Source organism: Chanodichthys erythropterus, chromosome 23 (assembly GCF_024489055.1).
Source record: "Chanodichthys erythropterus isolate Z2021 chromosome 23, ASM2448905v1, whole genome shotgun sequence".
Classification (NCBI taxonomy): domain Eukaryota; kingdom Metazoa; phylum Chordata; class Actinopteri; order Cypriniformes; family Xenocyprididae; genus Chanodichthys; species Chanodichthys erythropterus.
The window spans coordinates 12,819,760-12,846,896 of NC_090243.1; the positions used below are offsets into that span (position 1 = coordinate 12,819,760).

The following is a 27,137-nucleotide window of genomic DNA, read 5'->3' on the forward strand; positions in this document are numbered from 1 at the left end:
TTTTTTTGTATTTTGAACAAGCACCATTGTTGTCGTCTTTTTTTTTCTTTTAATTTATTTTTTTTGCACTGCACCGATAGACTCCGGATGAGAGGTCCTCCCTTTCTCCAACTCGTGGACCTCCTAGGTTCACCGTTTGCCTTGGCTTGACGTTGTCCTTCACCTTTTCGTTCCATAACAGGTTTCATGTCATGTGATCCTTGCCCTACAAGGGCAACAAGTATTTTCCTGGGTAATACATACATACATGGTAAGACGTGTTCGCTACCCCATTTTTAAAATTCAAAACTTGCATGTGGCAGGAACAGGCTTGATGGTTTGATGACGTCAAGAAAAAAGTCTCGACTCGTGCGCTAACCCGTCCTACCATGCCAAGTTATTGGTATTTTTTTTCTTTGTCTGTGTTTTTTAGCCAAGGAAGCAGACAGGACCAACTTCGAATCCAAATTTCTGGTTGGGATCCCCAAAGTCAGTGAACATCACATCGATGATCGGAACCTGATCGATTTTGGGAGTGTTAATCTCCAGAACCGTCTTTCCGTAGCCCTTCCTCACCTGTGGGACGAGAAAAAGACCATCAGAACTGTGTGGTCGCGTATTTAAACGACTAATTCATTTGTACAGATCTGTGACGGAGGTCTTACCGCACAGCCGTCTGACAGGGCCGTGATGAAGGGGTTGTTGTCAAATGACATCTCCTCGTCATTGGAGCCAAGGAAGCGTAGTGCCCTGTCATAGTTGTCCGTAGTGGCGTCGTGCCAGGCGACCGATTGGTGGCAGTTGTAGGTCAGGTTTTGCCTGGCGGAGGCTGTCAGTAGTTTGAGGAACGTCATCTGGACCATGTTTATCGGGTTGCCTTCTGCGTCCACGTACGAAAGCTTGAGGGTGAAAACAAAATGATAGAAAGGTTTTCAGGACTTTATTTATTGAGCAGCAACATTTTTACTTGCTCCACCAAATATGTTTTTGCATATTTTTTTTTTTTTTAAGTTGCAAAACATAATAATAAGAAGAATAAGAACAATAATTATTAGATATACTTTATCCTTGTTTATGTTTTACCACAAAATAGTCCTGACTTTTTTAAAGAGGTGATTGTATCCATTCCAGCAACATTGTTTCTGTTATTGTAAGCAATCATACAGAGATAAAATGAAAAACAAAAGTATAATATAATATATTATATAATATAAAATTATAATCAGCTCTCATTAAGAAAAAATAATGAAATATTATCCATATATTTAATGCTAAAGGGATAGTTCACCCAAAAATGAAAATTTGATGTTTTTCTGCTTACCCCCAGTGCATCCAAGATGTAGGTGACTTTGTTTCTTCAGTCGAACGCAAATTATGATTTTTAACTGCAACCGCTGCCGTCTGTCAGTCAAATAATAGCAGTAGATGGGAACTTCAACTATAAGAGTGAATAAAACTTGCGTAGACAAATCAAAATTAAAACCTGCGGCTCGTGACGACACATTAATGTCCTAAGACACGAAACGATCGGTTTGTGCGAGAAACCGAACATTATTTATATCATTTTTACCTCGAATACACCACTATGTCCAACTTCGTTCAGCTTCCTGTTAGTGAGGTCAAAAAACGCGTTCTGGTGACGGAAGTGATGTCTCGCCCATATACTTCAATGAGCGCGAGACATCACTTCCGTTGTCAGAGCGCGATCAGACCTCACTAACCGGAAGTTGAACGAAGGTGGACATAGTGGTGTATTAGAGGTAAAAATTATATAAATAATGTTCGGTTTCTCGCACAAACCGATCGTTTCGTGTCTTAGGACATCAATGTGCCGTCACGAGCCGCAGGGTTTAATTTGGATTTGTCTATGGAAGTTTTTTCGACTCTTATTGTTCAAGTTCCCAATCACTGCTATTATTTGACTGACAGACGGCAGCGGTTGCAGTTAAAAATCATAATTTGCGTTCGACTGAAGAAAAAAAGTCCTCTACATCTTGGATGCACTGGGGGTAAGCAGATAAACATCAAATTTTCATTTTTGGGTGAACTATCCCTTTAAGGTAGGCTTTCAAGCTTAAAATACTGCATCTTCCCCACTCCTATAGAAATTTCAACTCATTTTGCACCACATGACATATTTTTATACAATTTTTCACCACATATTTACACAAATTTTGTTTTTCCCTCATTTTTAAATACTATATGGCATTTTTTTTAGTTGGTTAGGTTTGTGATATTTTACTTGAATGTTGTTTGTATGTATAATAAGTTTTGGTAATAAAATAAAACATTTGCTTATTTGCAGATACTGTACAATACAATGCAAATGTCTTCACTAATCTTTCTTGACTAGTGTATGATAGATTATACAATAAACATGGTTCATTGATCAATACTTTATGCTTTTAATACAAGAATCATGTACTTTTTGTACTTTTACTCAAGTAAATCTTGAGTAAAAGTAAATCTTTACTTTTACTGGAGTAATATTTGATTAGTTTTTTAATACTTTTACTCGATTACTTGATTTGTGTAAATGTTAAAGGGTTAGTTCACCCAAAAATGAAAATTCTGTCATTAATTACTCACCCTCATGTCGTTCAAAACCCATAAGACCTTTGTTCATATTCGGAAAACAAATTAAGATATATTTGAGAAAAAAAAAAAAAAAAACACTGCTTCATGAAGCTTTGAAGCTTTACGAATCTTTTCGACTCAGTGGTTCAGAGCGTGTATCAAACTGCCAAAATCACATGATTTCAGTAAACAAGGCTTCGTTATATCATAAGTGTTTCAAAATTTCAATGGTACACCACTGGGGGGCGTGACTTTGGCAGTTTGATACACGCTCCGAACCACTGATTTGAAACAAATGATTCGTAAAGCTTCAAAGCTTCATGAAGCAGTGTTTTGAAATCGACCCATCACTAGATATTGTTGAATATTATTGAATAGTATTCTCGTCACTTCTTAACATTAAGGTTGAACCACTGTAGTCACATGAACTGTTTTAAAAAATAGAAAACACTCAGAATAGACACCAGAAACACAAAGCTGTTGCGTTTCACAGAGGTGCAGCGATGCCTTTATAATTCTCCATTGCATCAAATATAAATGCGGCGTGTGTGTATGTGCACAGTTGTGTGTGTTTGTATGAGTGTTTGTGAGTTCGCTCGGCTTGTTGATGGATCCAGGGCTATGATGACAGCATCTTTTAAAAGCAGAGCTCTTACTGGTGTCTGTCCAATGGTTGAGTAAAGAAAAAAAAAAAGACGAGGCAGAACACTCAGGTCCTTTTAGTTTAGAAGGACAAGATGATGTTTTTCATAAAGGAGTAGATGAAAGAAGGACGAGAAAGTGCACTTACTATTTTGCCACGCTTAAATTCACTGAACCAGGAGCCGGGAACTTCTTTGGGCCATGAGGATATTCTCACCTTAAAAACCACACAAAGAAAACAGCAACAAATTAAATCCAGCTATTTTTTATACAGCCTCTGTTCCAACAATTGGAATGAAATGAACATCCTTCTCATTGAAATTACTGCTTTGTTTAACACAGCATGAGAAAAGCAGATTATTTTAATATTGAGAATGAGGTTTCCCACAAATTTGATTTAATTTTAATCTTTTTCAGATCTGAGTGCACAAATAAATATTACAAAATAGTGTTGGAAAGACACTCACAAAGTCTTTTAAAAAATATGTTCTGGACATATATTTCACTCCATATATACAGTGGGTACGGAAAGTATTCAGACCCCCTTCAATTTTTCATTCTTTGTTATATTGCAGCCATTTGCTAAAATCATTTAAGTTCTTTTTTTTTCCCCATTAAAGTACACACAGCACCCCATATTGACAGAAAAACACAGAATTGTTGACATTTTTGCAGATTTATTAAAAAAGAAAAACTGAAATATCACATGGTCCTAAGTATTCAGACCCTTTGCTGTGACACTCATATATTTAACTCAGGTGCTGTCCATTTCTTCTAATTATCCTTGAGATGGTTCTACACCTTCATTTGAGTCCAGCTGTGTTTGATTATACTGATTGGACTTGATTAGGAAAGCCACACACCTGTCTATATAAGACCTTACAGCTCACAGTGCATGTCAGAGCAAGTGAGAATCATGAGGTCAAAGGAACTGCCTTGAAGAGCTCAGAGACAGAATTGTGGCAAGGCACAGAAGTAGTGGCTTCACAACAACTCCGTGACTGTTCTTGAATTGCCCAGCCAGAGCCCTGACTTAAACCCAATTGAGCATCTCTGGAGAGACCCAAAAATGGGTGTCCACCAACATTTACCATCCAACCTGACAGAACTGGAGAGGATCTGCAAGGAGGAATGGCAGAGGATCCCCAAATCCAGGTGTGAAAAACTTGTTGCATCTTTCCCAAAAAGACTCATGGCTGTATTAGATCAAAAGGGTGCTTCTACTAAATACTGAGCAAAGGGTCTGAATACTTAGGACCATGTGATATTTCATTTTTTGTTTTTTTATAAATCTGCAAAAATGTCAACAATTCTGTGTTTTTCTGTCAATATGGGGTGCTGTGTTTACATTAATGAGGAAAAAAAAAACTTAAATGATTTTAGCAAATGGCTGCAATATAACAAAGAGTGCCCACTGTATATATATATATATATAAAAATCCCACCTCCAATAACCAACAAACATCTCTTTGAAGTGACTGCTTCATGTACTCATATGGTCTTTATGAGAAACCTATTGTATGTGACAGAGGTAAGCTGTTGTGATCATGTCTGGCTGTTATTGTCTAGCTCCTCCTTAGGGGGTTTCAAAATGCCACTCACTCCATTTGACTTTTTATCAGGGAAGATGCAGGTCTCGCCTCCCGCTGTGAAGTTGCAGTACACTTTGAAGGAGTCCCCGGAGCATCCCTGGTTGGGATCGATGTAGTATTCACCTGAGGGAGACAAAACCCATCAGACATAAGGGTCTAGAATGATGACAGATACAGTATAAACATCAAGAAATCATATATGAAGATATCTTCGCAGCTTTTTATTAATTTCTGCAGCTAAAAAAACACTCTTCATGGGCATGAGCAGTGGCGATGCCTAGTGTAAATAAAATAGCAGGCTAATGCGAGTGCGGTAAAAGCAGCTCTGAAAGGTCAGTGTAAGAGCTGGCATTTTGTAAGCCATGATTTGGGAGGGAGAGGTTAGCTCCCGCTGGAGTCCGCAGAATGCTAAACATCTTCCCAATCAGCCGTCGGCTGCTGCTGTTGTTATTCAAATCCTCCTGAGTGACGGGCTTGGAATTTTAGAAGCACAGCCAATACCTACTGAGTACCTCGAAAAGCAGTGAATGTTGCGTGTTTTCTGGATTCATCTGTTCAAGTCTGTCTCCTTTACCCCCCACCTTGCTCACTTACCATCTGGGAATTCTGGGTGAGCGAGCTGAAGGTCTTTACAGCTGCGTGCGGGGTTGTTTTGCGTGCCCATGGGGTACTTCATTCGCTCGATGTCCTGTTTGAGATTATTCAAAGAGCTGAAGATGTCCTCCATGCCCTCTCCGTAGTCCAGCATGGTGCCCGCCTCGTCCGCTTGCATGTCGATGGAGCGACGGGACTTCTTGGGCATGTGCATAGGCAGAGGCTGGATGATCTCACCAGGAGGACCCTAGGAAATGAGAAAATGAGTGTGTATCCATGCATTTATTGTATATAATAAAATTCTCCTCGAAGCATCCAAAAGGTCACTTACAGGAGGACCAGGAGGTCCGGCCGAGCCAGTGTCTCCCTTTTGACCGGCGGGACCCTGCAGGAAGATGATTTAAAAATCATAAGCGCATTTTCTAACACCATTATAACAAGCGTACCAGATCGATCGGCGATAAAGCGGTACTTACAGTCGAACCCTTGGATCCCTTTGGCCCTTGTGGACCCTAAAAGAAAATGGAAATGCATTCTGTTAAAACTGACTTACAAAATATGACTGAGCTTGGCAAATGCAGTTAACATTAGAAAATGTGTAGAATTTTAGAAAACCGAATAAGATAATTTTTTCCAAAAATAAAACTAATATCAGTTTGGGGTTTGCGGACTGTAAGATTTTTTAATGTTTCACCATAGCTACATAAATTTGATTAAATACAGTAAATACTGTGAAATATTATTATAATTTTAAATAAGTATTTACTATAGTAATATATTTTAAAATGTAATTTATTTCTGTGATGAGAATACTTAATTTTCAGTATCATTACTCCAGTTTTTCAGGATTCTTTGATGAATAGAAACTTTAAAAGAACATAATTTATTTTAAATAGAAATCTTTTGTAACATTATAAATGTCTTTACTGTTACTTTTAACCAATTTAATGTGTCCTTGGTATTATTATGTTATTTATTTTTTAATATCTTACTGATGGCAAACTTTTGAAAGGTAGTGTATGTCAAAAAACATTTAAATGGTGGATACAGTTAATATTGGCAAGACCGCTGAGGTGTGACAGACCAAATTCACAATTTTAAGAGGGGGAAAGACATATGATGTTGACTTTTTTCATGCTAAGTTAATTTTTTTGTAAGATCACAGTTTTCTAACACATCTAATAGTTAATCATGATGCTTTAAATAGGTAATGTGACACCAATTTGCACCTTGGTGCCATGTACAGTTTGACGATAACACAACATTGGATGCAAGCAACAGAGAAATGACTCACAGGCAATCCAGGAGGACCAGGTGGACCAATCGGACCAGCAGCACCACTGATACCCTACAGTTAAAAGAGCAGATGGTTAGAAAGCAGAACTTCCTATGATTGATATGTAAATGGATCTATAAGAAAAGCATGTAAGATGTTGGTTGGTGATGTGAGGTGATCAGTTTGATATTCTCTCAAAAGAATTTTTTTTATAAATTACTATTCTTTTGTCAGAGGGATGAAAATGACTTTTGCTAATCATATATTTCTCTGGTTTGTATTACACACTGATCATTACGCTTCATTAGATTCAAGGACGTTTGAGTTAATTCTGTGGGGAGAAATGCAGCCTCTGTTACTAAACGCAGTAACAGATCGCAAATCTGTCCAGTGGGAAATGTTAGCGAGATGGGATCGTTTTCGATTTTTCCAAACGCACAGAAGGGGAGACTACAATTTCATTAAGTTAAATCGTAATACGTTTAAAGCTGCATTGCTTTAAACCACTGAGAAAGAGCCATGGATGGCCAATGCAAGTTCTAATTGATTATTCAATCAACTTTTAAAGGTTTTCTATATATCTGCTGATTGCATTGGATATGTGTTGCGTGGTTCTTCAACGAGGCAAAGAAAAACAAACAGTTCACAGTTTGACTGTGAAAAAATGTAATCGCACTGGTGTTTGATGGGAACGTCTGGTGTAATAGAATTACTGCAGGCTCTGAGAACCTTTCATGACAGCTTCATCCATAACACGATTATGATGATGTACACAGATGCAATAAGTGCAGACATTATTGTTTCAGTCGGTCGTTACTTTAATTTGCAAGCATTACAAGAGGGGGGAAGTCCTGATAGGTGCGCTGCTGGAGGTACGACATTTGTTGTGTGGTGGGGTAGAAAGGACAAATAAATCATTAGTGACTCACAGAATCTCCCTTGCTGCCAGCAGAGCCCTGAGGACCAGGCAAACCACGATCTCCCTTCTCTCCCTGCTCACCGGGGGGTCCGATGAGGCCGATAAGACCGGGGTGACCCTGAAAGAAAAAACGCAATTTACATTACATTATACTAAAGGCAATTTACATTATACTAAAGGCACGTTAACACCAAGGACGATAACAATAATGATATAGTTCTAAAGTCTTTCGAAACAGTGCTTGACATTAACTTTTTGCTCAACAGCCACTGTGGCTAGTGGTTTTCCAAAGTTACTAGCCACTCAGCATTTTTACTGGCCACAATTTTGACATCGATACTATAGGGAAAAACTATATACCATATAGATATTTTTAATATTATCTCATAATTTGGCAGCAGGTATATTAGGCTGCTGTCACTTTAAGACCTGACATACGGATCCATTATGCTGTTTTCTTTCTCAACTGTTTATGTTCACTTAAAAAATAACTGACAGTGTATACGTAAATACTCGCCAAGACCGGCATTTTGACATTATTTTGTGCGTATTTGACTGTTTAAGCGCAATAAGCGGCAAAATAGTACTCAGTTTAGTACTGAGAGGTGGCTTTATGTGCGTGCACTTTGGGTGTGAGTACAAAATCTGTGGGAATGAGTAAAATTATGCACTATACACATAATCGTACACAAAATTTAAGTCCTGTAACATCAACAAAATTCGTCTGGAGCAAAAGAAATAAGTAAGTACGGAGAGGCGGGTTTGTGTGTCAATTCGCTGTCGGAGAGATGAGAGATCAAGAAAGCGCAGCTGGTATTGTGTATCTATTCTGAGGAAAATTATTATTTCGGTATCAATATCTATCGAAAAAAATCGATATTTCTGACAACACTGCATTGCACTTAGTTTATTATTTCAGATACCTTTTTAAAAGTATACAATTGTATATATGTTAACAAAATGTATATATTATATATAAAATTCAACCCGCCGAAGTGGCTAGTAGGAGTGACCGCGTCACATGCCACTGCTGAAATCTACCCGCATGTGGCGGGTGTTAATGTCAAGCTCTGGTTTTAAATGTACAAGAATAGCAAAGTTCACACCACAACTGTAACAATAATGGCAGAGAGAAATAATATCATGGGAATCACTTTAAGAACGATTTTTCCCAGCTGAATAATAAAAACATTGACAACCAATCAGAATCCATCCTGCTTTAAAGATCTTGAGCATTTAAAGACGACATTAGCAGACAATAAAAAAGTAAAAGTGCACGCTAAGAAAAAAACGAACGGTATCTTTATAGTTATCCTTCAAAATTACTTGAAAAAACTGAAACTAAACTACATAATATATTATATACTATATTTAAATAAATACATTTTCATGTATTTACTCCAACTTGTGACACAAAAAGACAAAAATAAACTAAAAAAAATGACGAAATGATTAGATACCTAAGAAAATAATCAGTAATAACTTCAGAAAGGATTCCTACATGTATTAAAACATTTAAAATGAAACAACAAGACTTCTGTACATTATACTGAAACTTTTCCCCTGCTGTGAAACTTTTCTTTTGGCTTCCTGCAGTGACCTAGTCTAGTCTTTATCTTTGACCTTGAGCCTCTTTGAAACCACATTAATAAAAATGGCAGGAAAAGAAATAGAATGTCACTCACCTTCTCACCCTTAGATCCAGGGTCTCCTTTCAGGCCAGGGAGACCAGGAGGTCCCTAAATATCAGAGAACCAATAGTGAGAATTCAATTTGTGCACATTTACACGCACACACAGAAAAAGAAAGAGAGGATAAAAGGTTGACAGAAAGAACGAGCAAAGGGAATGGGGTCTCTCCTCTTACCATTGGTCCAGGAGGGCCGTCTTGTCCAGGAGCACCAGGAAGTCCTTGTTCACCCTGTGAAAATCCATCCAATTACAAAAGCCATTATTGCATTGTTTTTTGCTTATGGTTTGCCATTGATTTACTCTGGGCTGGACAATGATTAATAGCCCAGATGCTACAAAAAGTATTGTCAAATAGACAGTAAGAAACGGATACAAACTATACAAGAGAAAGATACAGATACGTGATTTATTATTCCTTGAGGTGTTTCAAATAATTCTATTTGTGTGTATGTGTGTATTTAGGCTATTCAGTGGCCACACAAATTATTTGAATACTTAAAAATGTATGAATGCCATTGCATTGCTTGGCCGCAGTGTAAAGAAAAAAACCTCATGGCTACACCAACAAATTTAAGACCACACAAAAGCAAATAGCATTGGCAGATTGTTAGAATAGCATTGTTAGAACTACTAGGCAAATGCCATGTAACATAATTAATATTCATAAGCAATGCTGGAGAAAGTTTAGAGAAAGGTCAAGCATCATTTGTTTGCAGATGCACTTGGTTTCATATATATACAATATTACATTTGCAGTACTTCTAAGTGTTCTAAAAGTATTTGGGGCCACTGTATTTATGTATATGTGTAATGGTGGAATTATTAGGTGATGAGTGACATGGGGACCCACCACAGGACCAGGGATTCCTCGTAGACCTTCAGGACCAGGCTTTCCAGCGGGACCCTGAGGGCCAACTGGTCCAGTTTTACCTGGTGGACCCTCGGACCCTGCCTCACCCTAAAGATAAGGAGGAGAAGAGAGGATTATAGAAACTATTTCAATTTTTAATGCATAAAATTGGTATCACTGAAATATCACTGATAAAGAAAGAAAACTAAATAATGCAGCCTTGGTGAGCATAAGAGACTTTCAAAAACATAAAAACCAAAACTTTTAAAAGGTATATATATATATATATATATATATATATATATATATATATATATATATATATATATATATATATATATATATATATATATATATATAATATAATATAATATAATATAATATAATATGTAAGCAATAAGGTATGAGAGGCTGTGCTGTATCGTGAATAAGTCACGGCTGAAGGGCGTTGTTAGACACGACGCGAAGCGGAATTACCATACAATGGTTACCACACAATACAAACATTAAAGCCAAAAATATGTATCAATGCAACTTTCATGAAGTAAACTTTCAATAAAAGCTTTCCTTCCGCCGGAAAAAATAGTCCCCGACCATGAACAGCAACAGAAGTTACATTATTACGCCCTTAGATGGCGGCAAAGACTGTCTTTATGAGTGTGTCAGTCAGTAACGAAGACTTTTACATTGAAAAGACTGAATTGTTGTGAACACGAAACAAGACACAACTGACAAATGCTTTGATTAGCGCCGTCAGTCACGGGAAAACCCATAAATGTTAAAAGGATAAGATATTACATCGGACATTTAAACAGATTTTTTTATTATCAACATAGGACTGACCAGAAGATAATGTTAAATCTGAATGCAGGTAATAAACTCGCTCAATCGACCTCTTTCTCACAATACTCTTCTATATAATACAGTAATATAATATAATATAATATAATATAATATAATATAATATAATATAATATAATATAATATAATATAATATAATATAATATAATATAATATAATATAATATAATATAATATAAAAGACTCTGAAGGTAACAACATTGCATTACAAATCTTTGCATTCTTCTAATTTGATGAACTAAAACAACCTACACACTTCAATCCCACAGTGACAATCTTTCCACATGTATTAACAGTGAGTCACTCTGTCAGAGATGTTCTTTCTCCCAAGGCTCGCTGTGCTTTAATTATGGCAGTGGAGGCTGCAGTATGTGCCTGGGTTGAATTGATTTGGAATGATACGTTACCTTGGCGCCCTTCTCTCCTTGTCTGCCTTCAGCTCCAGCAGCCCCCGGGGGTCCCTGCGGACAGAGAAAAGGACGTTGTATTTGAGCATTTTTCTCTACTGGGCTATAAAACAAATGGGAAAAAGGTCACGGAGAGACATCACGGTAGCACTTGGGGGAACTTGCTTGATGGCTATTAATGGGCAAATGGATCCACTTGCATTTTTCTGAAGGTCTTTTGTGTGAGAAAACATTCACTGATATTCGTAAAGGTGACCGGGGCTAGTTGTCACACTGAATATTTCCTTAAAACATTGGTTATTGAAAATTTCAACCATTATATCCAGATTAAAAGCCCATTCATGATAAAACAGAAAAAATATTAAAGGTAATGTACAAAAAATAATATATACAATGTGACAACTTGCCCCGGATATTTTATGAAAAATATCCTTGCTCTGAGAACAGAGTTCAACGTTTCAGTTAAAATCTATTGTCATTATATTGCATTTGAACCATTGAATGTATATCAGACTTGGAAAAATGGTTGAATTTTAGTTGGATGATTAAAAAAAGAACTCCAATTTAAAATTGGGTTTGAACTAGATGTTTGAAACATATAGAAAATATAGAGAACCATCTAGAGAAAATATACCTTTGTGTAATTGAACTTTTGAATCTGAACTTTATAATTATTGAGATAAAACCAGGAAGCAGGAAGAAATCAAATAATAACAGTTGGAAGATTCAGCAAATTCAATAATTCTCAATAATTCTTAACAGTCTAAGGACTGTCTCACGCATCCAAGACTGAACAGAGTCCAAGAAGTAAACAGAGAGAGAGAAAATAAGCAAGGGAATCTCCATATTCATTTCCAACTGCGGTCCTTAAACTGCTGAGAAAGCAGAACGTCTCTGTGTTTGATGCAAAATAAGCTCCAGCCAGAATTATTGATGCAGGAGACTTAATTCCACGAGATCAGTCTTCCTGCGACCGTCTTTCTCTCGCAGGATTAAAACACCTTTGCTGATGAAATGGCAGTTTCTCTATCCACAGTCCGTCAGCCATTGCTATCCGTGTATGCTGATAGGGTGTATAATTTTCCCAGGGAGAGTTCCATCAAGCATATTGGGAAAGCGAGTGGTTTTTCCTCTACATTTTGTATGAATAATGGATGTGTGTGCACAAAGAGATGCTATAAAGCTTTATGAAGAAATAATGGGATAGCACAGTGTTGCAAATAAAATTCAACCAGGCCTGTTTGCCTTATAGCAGGAGGTTTTAACAGAGGGTTTATGCCCCCGAGGGGCTCCAAAGTGGCACTATAGGGGGTTCAGCAGTTATTTACACCTGGTATTAACATCCGTCCTGGGTGATCTGGTCAAACGTGGTATACAAAATAAATACATGGTTCAAAACGTCATAACAGGTGGCTACAGCGAAGAACCACCTACTAAGATGTCAATAAACCACTGATGATTACACTAGGTTAAGTTTTTATTTTAAAGGGATAGTTCACCTAAAAAGGAAAATTCTGTTATTAAGTACTCACCCTCATGTCGTTCCACACCCATAAGACCTTCGTTCATCTTCAGAACACAAATTAAGATATTTTTGATAAAATCTGATGGCTCAGTGAGGCCTCCATTGACAGCAAGATAATTAACACTAACACAATGCCCAGAAAGGTACTAATGACATATCATACGACTAGAGTGGTTCAACCTTAATGTTATGAAGAGACGAGAATACTTTTTGTGCGCCAAAAAAACAAAATAACGACTTTATTCAACAATATCTAGAGATGGGCAATTTCAGAACACTGCTTCATTAAGCTTTGAATCTTTACGAATCTTTTGTTTCGAATCAGTGGTTCGGAGCGAGTATCAAACTGCCAAAGTCATGTGATTTCAGTAAATGAGGCTTCGTTACATCATAAGTGTTTCAAAACATTTCAAAATGTCAATGACTCACGTGACTTTGGCAGTTTGATACACGCTCCGAACTACTGATTCGAAACAAAAGATTCGTAAAGCTTCGAAGCTTCATGAAGCAGTGTTTTGAAATCGCCCATCTCTAGATATTGTTGAATAAAGTCATTATTTCGTTTTTTTTGGCACACAAAAAGTATTCTCGTCACTTCATAACATTCAGCTTGAACCACTTTAGTCACATGAACTGTTTTAAATACGTCTTTAGTAGCTTTCTGGGCATCTGAAAGTGTTAATTATCTTGTTGTTGTCAATGGAGGCCTCACTGAGCCATCGGATTTTATCAAAAATATCTTAATTTGTGTTACGAAGATGAACAAAGGTCTTACAGGTGTGGAACAACATGAGGGTGAGTAATTAATGACAAAATTTTCATTTTTGGGTGAATTAACCCTTTAACTAAGGTTAAGAACCTTCATTGTCTTTCCACATTAAAATGTGGTAAGTAAAATTAAAATGTTCAATTATATGACTTTGTACATCAATAAAGATCACAAAGGATCTACAGCAAGTTCAGTGTAAATGCAGTAAAACCGATCTTGTGCAAAAAACAAGAGGAAATAATATTTCAGTTAAATAGACTGCCGTGAGAAACTTCTCAATTCTAAATTGAAAAAGTTAACTTTGTTCCTGTTCAGAAAAATTATCCGTTATTTTCATGGCCAGTGAAACAAAACTATTTTCTGCAAGGCGATGAGGTGTCATTTGGCTGAACAAATTTCTTTTGATGTGGCAGTGGGAGAGGATCTCTAATTCCTGTCCTGAATGTGACAGTTATATTTCCTCTTCCTCTGTAACATCCTTTACACCGCCGTCCCCTCATCACTGTCACTCAAACAGGCCCGGGATCAATATAACGTCTGGACTGATTTTCTTCTTTCATCCTGAGAGAGATGTAGGACTACAGTGGAGGAAATGAGTTCTGGCTCTGACGCCATTTAAAACGCTGTTTTCGATTTCAGACTGATGATTTAGTATGCGCTATTCATCACACTGTGAAGGACTTTGTTTTTTCACTTTGCCGTTGAGCGGTACGACCCTGGGTGAAAAACAACTGATCATCTGTGCTGATGAGGACGAGTCTTAAACAAAAATGGTGACTGTTTTACACAGGTCAGAATCTTCATTCAATTAATCAATAGCAAAATTTGTTCCATTCTTAGTAAGAAAAATTGTCTCTTGCTTGGAAAAATATTGATCATTGTTATCCATGCCAGAGATGAAAAAAAAACAAAAAAAAAACATCATTATGCTGCTGCTTAAGGTATAATAGTGAAGACTATACATACTCTTTTGCCAGGAGGTCCTGGTGGGCCAGCTTCTCCAGAAGGACCAGGAGGTCCCTAAAATAGAGTGAAGGAAGAAAATGAATCTAAAACAACTGAACCAGCCTATTAAACTAAATAACAGACTTTAGGTTTATAACTAAACTTTTTGTAACAAAACTTTCTTTCCTTTGCCTTGCCAACCTTAACCAATTTTGTGAAATTAACTGAACACAATTAAGAGACACTGGGGTTTCAAAAGCACGCCAATGTAGGCTGGATACAATTTAGCGAAATTATTCAGCTGTGTGATTGATTTGATTTTAAAATGATAAACTTCTAATCGGAAAAAGGAAGCTGTGTGTATTTCTGTGAAAGTTTGTTGCTCAAAACAAACCTCCCCTCATTAAACTTTCATAGAACTGTAGCTCATAAATGGGCCTTGCAATGAGACTTTCAAGTCTAGACGTTCGCATTTGTAAACCTGGAGATTCAGATACATTGAATTTAATGGTAAATTAACCAATTTCCCTGCTCTGGAAAATCCAAATTACTATAATAAATGTTAATAAGGACTGCAATTTATGGGCTGCCACTGTAGGCTCAGACAATTATGTTTGACTTCCGTATATCCAATTACAGTTTATTAATCTATTTGTACTGTATATATACTTATGCAAGAGAAAAACACAGTGCTCTGCAATTTAAATCATTATATTTTAAGTAATTATTGCCTGAATAAAACGACAAAGTATGCATACAGCAGGAAATTATAAAGGCGGTTTATAAAAAAAAGTAACATTTTTAAATAAACTATAGTCAAAGCTATTGCACCTAATATTGGTAATACTCACAGGTTGACCAGACTCTCCATCCTCTCCTTTTTCTCCTGGGCCTCCATCTATTCCCTGATAATTTTATAGACAAAAAATGTTAGAGACAAATAAACTGACAATTGACAAAACATTCAAACACCTTGCTGTGTATTTACCCTGCAAATGTTTTAATCATTTAAATGGATTTTGGCACTTACAGCAACACCTGGCTCACCAGGTGGACCAGGGTCTCCAGGAAATCCAACAGGGCCCTATAGTAACAGATTGAAAACAGGTTTTAATTGAGTAACATATATATAAAAAAAAAAAAAAAAAACTGAATTCTAATGTGTGCATAATTTCCATAAATATTAGGCTCTACTAAACTAAATAAATGCCACACTTACAGGGTTACCCTTGGGTCCATCATCTCCAGGGGGTCCTTTGGGACCCGGAGGTCCAGCAGCACCAGGGGGACCAGCTTCACCTTTCTCTCCTCTCTCACCTTTTGGGCCCTGCAGAATTTATAACAAAGATGAAAGGACCGGATAAAGAGCCCTGAGGCACTCCATGAACAAAAGCACCCTGAGAACAATGAGTGCAGCTACACTCTACATTCTGAGATTGCAATTCAAAAGAGTTAATCAACCATTCATGTCAGTATGGACAGGCTGAATTTCCATCTGTAATTCATACAGTATAATAACAAAGTTAACATTATAGCTTTATTCAGTAAATTTTGTCCCCAGTTGATTTTTCTGAACACCAACCAATCATTGTTGACATTAATGCGACAAGTCATATATTCTGATATCAGAAATCCAAGAAGCTGTTGTTTTTTCAGTTTAGTTTCAATAAATGGATGTTTGGAGTATATTTTACAGTATATTTTTCATGCATGCCAAAACCTAAAGGGAAATTTGATTCCTCATGATATGACCCTTTAAAGTTGACAACAGTGTGAGCAATATTTATTACAAATGTCACTGTATTAAGCTGTTCTTTGTATGATGAAAGGAAATACATTTATTGAAATCATTCCTGCAATTTAGCGACTCACTTAGTGTGGCCACTTAATTCAAGACAATCAATAAAGCCTGAAAAGCTTACAGGAAGTGATTACCCGCACCATCACACAGGTCTCTCCTAAGAACTTACCCCAGGTCCAGGCTCGCCAGGAGGTCCAGGGTTGCCAGCTTCTCCTTGTTCACCCTGTGAAGGATATTACTAGTTATAAGCTATAGCAACATAACATATGATTGTGCTGAATGTTGAGCTGTTGAGAATTTCCAGCTGTCAAACTTCCATTTTGGAAACTTCCAAATTCCAATTCAAAAATTTCTTTGACAAACACCGGCAAAGGTAACGGTATCATTTTATTTCCTAGTATGTCATCTTCTGTGCTTTGAAAAATGGAACACTTTTTGAAGATCAGAGATACCAAATAGGAATATGCCACATTTGACTTTTGAATAGATTGAATCAGAAATACTATCTACAGTAAATAAAGCTGCATTATATTTCTTAGCTAACAATATCTAGTCTGGGGTGTAGTGGACATAACACTCAACTGCTAATGGATGGAACATCATGGTGACCTGTTACATATTCTAAATTCATCTCCACAGCCAGCCAAAGCATTAAATATTGATGGCCTGTGGGCCTGCCAAATAGCAGTGAAATGGAGGGGTATTATCAGAACTGCAGTAATGTAGGCATTAATCGTTTTGTTATACTAATTCAAATAAAAGGATGACACGAATAATAAATTAATGAAGTCTGTAAAAGAGATTTGAAATAGGACTGTGGGCCCAATATTTTTGGGAATAAACACTGGAGCTAGGAATACTCTTACCTTCTCACCCACTGATCCCATTCCTCCTATTCCACCAGGGGGACCTTGTGGACCCTTCAATAAAAGAAGTCAATTTGTTAAAAGGCATACGTGAAGACCATTAACGCTAAAGCAATTAAGGTAAAGTAGTGTAATTTAGTGGATTTGCTGATTGGAGAAAACGTTCAATGTTGAGAGATGCCCTTACATCAGCACCAGGAGGACCCTGAGGACCTCTGGGACCAGGTGGGCCAGGGGGACCCTGTGGGGAAAGAAGAAGAGAGACAAATGAGATTTCACTAATAGTTTTAGGTCAATAAAGTAAAATAATAAAAAGGCAAACTAAAATTAAAATTAAAAGGCTTGATGAGCACAGTTATAGCTGCATTCACGGCATGTCGTAATTACTGTAATGATCCCTTTACGTGCTTGTAGAACTTGTAATAAGGACCTATAAACTTATTTTCACATTTCGAATGAATCAGGGGAACCAATGATTCAGTTGCCCATTCATAAAGAGAGCCATTTACTTCATTCCTGAATGAATCAGCCGTTTGAATGAATCGAATGAATGAATGACTCAATGACTTACTCATTTAGACATTTACCACCACCTATTGGCAGTTTTAGTTTCTTATTTAGAGTATTATTTCATTAAAAACATAACTCCATATTCCATATTAATAAAAAACCCATTACAGATATAGTTCAATAAAAAGTTCAATGAAAATTCTGTCATTATTTACATCATCATGGCCATTTTAGCCTAAAAGCTTATGTGTAATAAATGTGACCCTGGACCACAAAACCAGTCACGTCGCACAGGTATATTTGTAGCAATAGCCAACAATACATTCTATGTGTCAAAATTATTGATTTTTCTTTCATGCCAAAAATCATTAGGATATTAAATAAAAATAATATTCTGTGAAGATATTTTGTAAATTATCTACCGTAAATATATCAAAAATGTATTTTTGTGAGTGGATATGCATTGCTAAAGACTTCATTTGGACTACTTTAATGGTGATAGTTTTACCTCGGCCAAATATACATCAATGGAAATCTTATTAATTCAGATGAAGTATAAATCTCAATTTCAAAATTTCTGAAATTGACCCTTATGATTGGTTTTGTGGTCCAGGGTCACAACTTCTATGTTGAATCAAATATAATATTTCTTTCCAAAGCTACTTTTTGTAATCTCTATTTGATGCTTTTCTCTTTTAAAAACAATAATGACTTTAAATGATATTTTGGTGGTAATTTCTCAGCCAGATTTGATGTGCGATTAATGAATTGCCAAATGGTGTAATTAATTAGATTAAAAACTGTAATCACTCGACAGCCCTAATTTAAATAGTAAATTGGGGAGAGACATGTCAAAGGCATTTCTTTTAAAAACAAAACAGCAACAACTGTAGTTAATAACTGGTTAAATCATCTTACCATGGGACCAACATCTCCATTTTCTCCTTTCTCACCAGGTGGTCCAGGAAGACCCTGTAAAAACAAATAGATATTATTGTAGTTACATACATTTTCAAAATGTCCATACATTCATATACTAAAGTACACTGATGTCAGTAACTGTACAAAGAAATTTGTAAAGAGACTTTGTTGCACTGAGGCACCAAAATTACCCTCTGAAGAAAAGAGAAAAATAATCTGGCCCAGACGCAGTTACCGGAGGACAGCAATAATGCTTCATTTCAGAATTGGCGGAGAAAGGCAAAAGGGCCATATGGCAAATGGAAGAGGCAGAGGCGGAGTGCGGGAGTGTTTATTGAGTTTCAGTGTCTGTCATCTTGAAATCTAAGAGAGCAGCTAATATCCTTTGTCAGATTTTTAGCTCATGTTCAGTGCGAACACTATATTATTTGTCACCTTTTCATAGCTGGCACAAAGCGAGGGGTGAAAAACATAGATGACTTTCAACACTAAGCACAATCTGAAAGATATTTTACCCAGCACAGAATGTCATCTATGCACATTTGCCCAAATATATCTCCCCAGAGCGGCACAGGATTCATTTGAACATTTGGAGGAGGACACGTCCCTCATCTGACCATTATTACACCCTAAAAATGCACCTAGGACTTAAGAGCAATCCGGAACATTACGGGGAATTAAATGGGCAACCAAAAAGAAGTTAGACAGCCTGCAGCGTGCAGCATGCACTTCATTTCATGTGATGCTGCTCTCCGCTAAGGGGATACAGCTGAAAAATTCATGCCGTTTTTCAGCTTAATTAATGGCCAATTAAATGTTTTTCCCAGTAGGAAAGGTGAAACATCTATCAGCGAGAGTAATCAGGGAAGCATTTGTGTTTTAAAGAAGTCCAAAACACTATATCATCAGAGAACTCGGATAAAACACACCTGCATTGGCGAATAAACAAGCTAGGTATGTGACCCCGGTATCATACGTGTTTGATCCTTGACATTTACTCCCTAATTGCCTCACTGAGCGGCGACTTCGGGGGCAGCTCATTCAAAGGCATTTCTTCGTTAGCCATAACATGTCAGGAGTGAGGACATCTAAAGTCTAATTTTGTCTGATATTTACTCGCCCAATACCCACATGACCTGCAGACTTGGCAGACCGACACATTCTCGTGCTGGTAAGAGATCTCATCAGGGCAGAAGCCCTTAGTCAGAGACCATTAACATAAACACTCATTATAGCCTGAAGGGTGTGTGTGCACTGTCCTAATGTCTATTGGACCGGGTCACTAAATGCAATTAATAAAATCCAAATGGAAGTGCATTACGGCCAATTAAAACTCAATTGAATCAAATGGCTCAGAGATTTGGTGGCGTAAGAGGACTACAGGAGCAGTCGATGTTTCTCCATTACCACGATGACTTGCCTTCAGAGGAATCAGCTAATTGATGGATAGAGGAATAGCAGAACCTTGCTCAGAACACTGGCTTCAGATCATAATATGATCAAATAGAAAGAGAAAGATGAGATGATTAATATAAATCTTCTACAAATACAGCGTGTTTACCACTCAAACATGACATGACCGCTGATTTTAATGGTTTTCAAAATGGCAACCAAACTATATTCACTGACAGTTCAAAAGAATAAACAAAAAAAATTATATATATATATATATATATATATATATATATATATATATATATATATATATATATATATATATATATATATATATAATGATTTCTTCTGGACTGATATTGTGCAAAAAAAAAATGTTTATAAGTTCAATTATTCTTTAATTCTCTTAATTTCTTCTTTTGTTTTCTCTCTTTAATTATTTAAGTAGAATAATTAAATCAGTAGTAATTATACCACCAGCAAAGCAAAATTTGAACTGTTCATGTAATGGACCCTGCACGTCTATAGAGAGTGTGAACTTATTCACAGAGCAATTCCAGCAGAAGGGGAATCAAAAGGAAATCAATTCACATCTCAAACACCGCCCAGTGCATCTACTGCCTCGGGCCAACAGCTAATGTTGTTTGTGCTGCATTAGTCTGGGTTACCATGGGATTGGGGACTCAGTGCTACACAAAATAAACATGTTAGCTCGAACTTGGGCCTTGAATGGCTCTGTGGGACTCACTTGCAGACCAATGGGACCAGGAGGTCCAGGGAAGCCCCGGGATCCTTCATCTCCCTTCTGTCCAAACATACCCTGCTGTCCACGAGGACCTGGTTCACCATCACCTCCCTGAAATAAGCATTAGTCAGAGTCTCAATGTATTTCATATTAAAAATGACTGAAATAATATTCTGGATGTGCAGTCAAGACGTACAGCAGGTCCAGGAGCTCCAATAGTTCCCTGAAGACCAGGTGGACCTGGGGGACCCTAGTGGACAACACAATGAAGAAGGTGATCAGAACAACAGAGCTGTACTATGAGATGGGAAATTAAAAGGAATTTAATGATTCTGGTTCCTCAATAATTTGAGGAAATAATTTGATGGAGTTGGACAAGATACAGTAGTAAAGACTTCAGTGCATAAGTCTGAGAATAAAGTGATTTACAGTTCAATTGTGTAATTCATGTGTTCAAGACTGGCTCTTTTAGATCAATGAAATAAAAGAACCAGTTCATAATTTGTAAATCGGACTATACTGGTTGCGCTGCATGTTTGTTGTTGCGTGCAACCAGCAAGGACAACACTAAATAATTCAATTTAATGTCTTTGTTTTTTTTTTTTTTTATTTGTGGAATCAGTGAAAGAGCACATATGTAAAAAAAAAAACAAAACAAAACAAACAGTCTTTAAAATAAAGCAGCGGCTATTTGCATTAAAGGCATTTGGTAATGGTTTTTAAGTAGAATCAATTCTGCATACTAATTCTACTTAACTACTGTATGTATAAATAAGGATTTTGAAAGTGAAAGTGAATTTTATGACCGAATTTACCCACCTGTTCACCTTTGTCGCCTTTACTTCCCTTCTGTCCTGGTTCGCCCACTTCTCCCTGGAAAGAAGTTTAAAATCAGTCATGCAATATCAATTTTGTCTTTTAAAAACCATATGATGCATAAATCACACTCTGGTGATTCTAAATGAAAGAAACTCCATTTTGAAGTAAACCATGTGCAGTAAAAGATATGACATTGGCAATGACCTGCATGGAGTTTTACTGTAAATGAAATGTCAAATATTGTCTCTGAAGTAACAGACATGGCCAGATAAAGCATTGCTACAACATATTCTTGGCACGTAAGCCATGAAGCTTGTTAGAGGATACTGATGGAGAGACAACGTTTATGGTACCCTGCGCTAATTTGATTATAGGCTGCCTTTGCTGATGATGATGGATTGGCGGCAGGGGAGAGCGACTGAGAGATAGGCGTGCGTTTCAGATTGTTGTGCAGTGCGTGTTTGTGATGATGAAGAACGATCTCTGTCCAAAAAGTGAGGGTGAGGAATTCTGGGAAGATTTGTGAGATATACTAGGGCGATAGGAGAGAAATTATTTTCTTATTTTCTAGTACAAACATTTAAAAAACATTTAAAACAAGAAAAAAGCAACATCGCACAAGACTTTTATCTTGAATTAAGTTTTCTTACATGAATAAAAATTCATACTCTATTGGCAAATAGTTTTTTCTTATTTTAAGCACAAAGTGAGGGCAATTTAGTGAGATTTATGCTTAAAAATATTTGCCAGTAAGAAAAGATATATTGATGTACTGATTTACTGAGATTTTTCTGCGTGGTAAGCCTGTTAATGTAACTTTAGAAGTGTTGGAACAAAAAAACTTTCTTCCATTTAATTTGCATTGGTGTTAAGATTAAGTGAAATCCATTACGGTCCTGTCGTGGTGATTGTGAATTGGCTGCAGGAACGGACACATGAAGAGAAGCATTTTATTAATGTAATGTAATGTGATAATGTTTGGTAATGTAATGTCCACTCTACTGTCTAAGCATATTAATGTGAACTAAAACTGCAATTAACCTTGTCACCATCTTCTCCAGGTGGACCCTGAGGTCCTGCTGGACCCGGCAGACCGACTGGACCTTGAACTCCATCCCGACCAGCTGGACCCGGAGGACCTCTCTCTCCCTGAACAAAGACACAGATTTTTCAGTTCGTGTCGGATTACATTCTGAATTGACATTTTGATCATATTTTTTTTTTTTTACATTTACTGAAAAAAAGTGGTACTAAGTTCGAGAGTATGTGGTTGCTGTGTTGTAAGCAACCTTAAACTGTCACTAATAAATGTCTTATGTAATATAAGAAACAACATATTGATCATATTTATAATTAAAAAGTGCAATTACCGGTGCACCCTTCTCTCCAGCAGGTCCTGGGGGTCCCTGAGGACCAGTACGTCCAGACAAGCCAATGGGGCCAGCAGGTCCTGCTGCTCCTCTCTCACCAGGGGAACCCTATAACCATCACAGACAATACAATTGAACGTATCTGACACTGAGATACACCATACACATATACACACCATACACAAGTCTGATTTATTGAAGCATATACTTCATCAGGGGTTTTCAAAGTGTAGGGCGAGAGGAGGTGCTGGGCGATATGAGCTTTTCCATATAGTTTATCTGTATGCAAATATCTCTGTGCAGTGCAGGACTGCTTAAACACATTACAGCAGCAAAGAAACAGAAACATGAGAAGAAAGAGCGGGACATCCTTGATGAGGAGTTATTAAAAGCACAATAAACCACGAAAGAGAAGTGAATTTGGTACAGGCAGCTTAAATTTAGCTTATTTTCACAGCTTATTGCTTGTAAATGGTCAAATAACATGCATATCTATCAAAATGCCTGTCTTGGTGAGTATTTACGTAAACATAGCCAGTTATGTCTAAAGTGAAAGTAAACAGTTGGGTGAAATTATCATTATATTGGATCCATGCATGAGTCCTTAAAGTGACAGCAGCCTCATATATGCATACCTTTTATGTCATTAATGTTAATCAAACAACAAAAGAAAAGAAAATAATCCACTCCTCTTATATCTTTCATGAAAACATCACTCACTGCTCTTATATCATTCATAGCTTTATTAAGAAGGCAGGTCTACTGTCTTTGACTTTGAAAACCCCACCTCACTCATTAGTCATGTGTAAAGGATTTTCCCAAGTGAGCACTTCCTTTCAAGGATGTACTTTTAGTGCAGAAAATCCAAATGAGGAGCTTTAGCTTTTGAACGATTATGCTCTAGCCCCAAAAACTAAAACATTTTTGACATTTTTCAGATAGTTTCTTCTGTCAACTGCATAAACAACCCATGAAAGCATAGAAAGCTATAAACACCTCTCTGTAAAGGTATGGAACGTCTTCCTGATATTTTTCAACACTGTCAGAACTACTCCAGACTAGCTGAATATGAAGGACTCAAAACAACTCTGAGGAACTAGATGTTTACTAGATGTCTAATGCTGATGTTAGGGTGTTGCTATGCGGTTGCTAAGGTGCCTTCTGAGTGTTTTAAGATGTTACTCTGCAAATGTTAGGCTGTTGATATGAACCTGCTAATGAGTTCTCTGTGTTTTTTAACATGTTGCAATGTGGATGTTAAGACTGTTGCTGTGCAGTTGCTAAGCTGCTCTGATTGTTTGTAATGTTGTCATGCTGATGTTAGGGTGTTGCTATGCGGTTACTAATTTGTAATGTTATGATGATGTTAAGGTGTTGTTATATTATTAAGGCATTCTGAGTGTTTTTAACATTGTTATGCTGATGTTAGGGTGTTACTGTACAGTTACTAAGGTGTTCTGAGTGTTTTTAACAGTGTTATGCTGATGTTAGGGTGTTGCTGTGCAGTTACTAAGGCATTCTGAGTGTTTTAACATTGCTATGCTAATGTTAAGGCATTGCTATACAGTTACTAAGTTGCTCTGAGTGTTTTTAACATTGCTATGCTGATGTTAGGGTGTTGCTGTGCAGTTACTAAGGTGTTCTGAGTGTTTTTAACATTACTATGCTGATGTTAGGGTGTTGCTGTGCAGTTACTAAGGTGTTCTGAGTGTTTTTACCATTACTATGCTGATGTTAGGGTGTTGCTGTGCAGTTACTAAGGTGTTCTGAGTGTTTTTAACATTACTATGCTGATGTTAGGGTGTTTCTGTGCAGTTACTAGGATGTTCTGAGTGTTTTGAACATTGCTATGCTGGTGTTAGGGTGTTGCTATGCAGTTACTAATGTGTAATGTTATTATGCTGATGTTAGGGTGTTGCTGTGCAGTTACTAGGATGTTCTGAGTGTTTTGAACATTGCTATGCTGGTGTTAGGGTGTTGCTATGCAGTTACTAAGATGTTCTGAGTGTTTTGAAAATTGCTGTGCTGGTGTTAGGGTGTTGCTATGCAGTTACTAATGTGTAATGTTGTTATGCTGATGTTAGGGTGTTGCTATGAGGTTGCTAAGGCATTCTGAGTGTTTTGAACATCGCTATGCTGGTGTTGCTATGCTGGTGTTGCTATGCAGTTACCAATGTGTAATGTTATTATGCTGATGTTAGGGTGTTTCTGTGCAGTTACTAAGATGTTCTGAGTGTTTTGAACATTGCTATGCTGGTGTTAGGGTGTTGCTATGCAGTTACTAAGATGTTCTGAGTGTTTTGAAAATTGCTGTGCTGGTGTTAGGGTGTTGCTATGCAGTTACTAATGTGTAATGTTGTTATGCTGATGTTAGGGTGTTGCTATGAGGTTGCTAAGGCATTCTGAGTGTTTTGAACATTGCTATGCTGGTGTTGCTATGCAGTTACCAATGTGGAATGTTGTTATGTTGATGTTAGGGTGTTGCTGTGCAGTTACTAAGGTGTTCTGAGTGTTTTGATCATTGCTGTGCTAGTGTTAGGGTGTAGCTATGCAGTTACTAATGTGTAATGTTGTTCGGCTGATGTTAGGGTTTTGCTGTGCAGTTACTGAGGTGTTCTGAGTGTTTTGATCATTGCTATGCTGGTGTTAGGGTGTTGCTATGCAGTTACTAAAGAGTAATGTTGTTATGCTGATGTTAGGGTGTTGCTCTGATTTTGCTAAGGCAACCAGAGTGATTTTAACATTGCTATGCTGGTGTTAGGGTGTTGTTATACAGTTACTAAGGCATTCCGAGTGTTTTTAACATTGCTATGTTGATCTTAGGGTGTTGCTATACAGTTACTAATGTGTAAAGTTATGTTGATGTTAATGTGTTGCTATACAGTTACTAAGGTGTTCCGAGTGTTTTGAACATTGCTATGCTAATGTTACGGTGTTAGGATGTTGCTATGCAGTTGCTAATGCATTCTGAGTGTTTAACATTGCTATGCTGATGTTAGCGTGTTGCTATGCAGTTACTAAGGTGTTCTGAGTGTTTTGAACATAATATGTTGATGTTAGGCCATTACTATGCAGTTGTTCTAAGAGTTTCTCTGTGATTTTAACATGTTTCCATGTGGATGGTAGGCCATTATATGTGGTTGGTAAGGTGTTCTAAGTGTTCTTAATGAAAGTCTATGGGATTTAGCACCCATTTAAAATCTTAAGTCCCACACCTTTCCACAACTAACCGATACATTTGTTGTATCCTACCATGTTCATGGTACAAACCATTATGTGGGACAATTTATACACCAAAGTGCACCAGTGATCTTTTCCTTTGCAAGCACTGCAAAATAAATCAGTGCACAGGGTCAGTGAATTTATTTCAATGAAATGGCCTAAACAACCCTGAGGATACATATGTGGTCCTTTGTGGCTAACGAGTGCAATAAGCTACTGTGTGGTGAGGACAAATCAAACGATCAGAACAACACAGAGACAGCTCTGAGGGGAGCTGTTCAACGACCGTAAAACTTTCTGTTGGATGCCAAATCTACACTTACTAGTGGGCGAACATGCCCTTAGACTCTTTATCTCTCTTTCTAAATGTAGTTTAATTTGTAGACCCCTGCATCTTTATACAAATGCAAATGTATCCTTTATCAGACTGACACAGTTGAATTTAAAACTTCTCAATGACTTTTCATCCATCCATTCTAATCTCGCAGTGCACTGTCAAGGCCTGAAAAAGAGCAATTATAGGGTGACAATACTTATCTGTTTTTTCCTTAAGAGAAATTAACCGGTGAAGAAAAGAATGTGATTTTAATTCAAGAAGCTTGAGGACATTCAACATCATGCCTGTCACATAAAATCTAATGAAACAGCTATGGTATAAAATGTCAAGAGGAGGTAATTACAAATTGGTGCTGTGAATTTATCTCAAGACACTGTGGTGGTCACCATCACACCCTCTAGTGTTAACTAGTGCCACTGCATGTTCTTTTAAGAGACAGTGCGGGAGACATCGATCCAACTGTGTCCGATTCGGTATCTCTCATTTAGAGAGAGTATGAATCAGCTGTGCACTCTTCTTTGTTTG

At 37.2% G+C, this 27,137-nt stretch overlaps 1 protein-coding gene across 3 annotated transcripts in view; it reads right to left on the reverse strand.

The window, feature by feature from the left end:
• Positions 1-368: 368 nt before the first annotated feature.
• The window catches only part of col11a1a (collagen, type XI, alpha 1a), an 88,261-nt gene continuing 61,492 nt past the window's right edge, over positions 369-27,137 (reverse strand). For all 3 annotated transcript variants that reach the window (XM_067377590.1, XM_067377589.1, XM_067377592.1), the window contains 26 exons: positions 23,054-23,161; positions 22,725-22,832; positions 21,684-21,737; positions 21,061-21,114; positions 20,868-20,975; positions 18,722-18,775; positions 17,481-17,534; positions 17,294-17,347; positions 16,597-16,650; positions 15,846-15,953; positions 15,657-15,710; positions 15,478-15,531; positions 14,648-14,701; positions 11,388-11,441; positions 10,121-10,228; positions 9,446-9,499; positions 9,265-9,318; positions 7,590-7,697; positions 6,679-6,732; positions 5,861-5,896; positions 5,716-5,769; positions 5,385-5,631; positions 4,801-4,913; positions 3,347-3,415; positions 645-878; positions 369-555 (listed from right to left, as the gene is read on the reverse strand). In XM_067377590.1, coding sequence (XP_067233691.1) covers positions 409-555; positions 645-878; positions 3,347-3,415; positions 4,801-4,913; positions 5,385-5,631; positions 5,716-5,769; positions 5,861-5,896; positions 6,679-6,732; positions 7,590-7,697; positions 9,265-9,318; positions 9,446-9,499; positions 10,121-10,228; positions 11,388-11,441; positions 14,648-14,701; positions 15,478-15,531; positions 15,657-15,710; positions 15,846-15,953; positions 16,597-16,650; positions 17,294-17,347; positions 17,481-17,534; positions 18,722-18,775; positions 20,868-20,975; positions 21,061-21,114; positions 21,684-21,737; positions 22,725-22,832; positions 23,054-23,161 — 2,250 coding nt within the window. In that variant the 3' untranslated portion in view covers positions 369-408. The remainder of the gene's footprint in view (positions 556-644; positions 879-3,346; positions 3,416-4,800; positions 4,914-5,384; positions 5,632-5,715; positions 5,770-5,860; positions 5,897-6,678; positions 6,733-7,589; positions 7,698-9,264; positions 9,319-9,445; positions 9,500-10,120; positions 10,229-11,387; positions 11,442-14,647; positions 14,702-15,477; positions 15,532-15,656; positions 15,711-15,845; positions 15,954-16,596; positions 16,651-17,293; positions 17,348-17,480; positions 17,535-18,721; positions 18,776-20,867; positions 20,976-21,060; positions 21,115-21,683; positions 21,738-22,724; positions 22,833-23,053; positions 23,162-27,137) is intronic.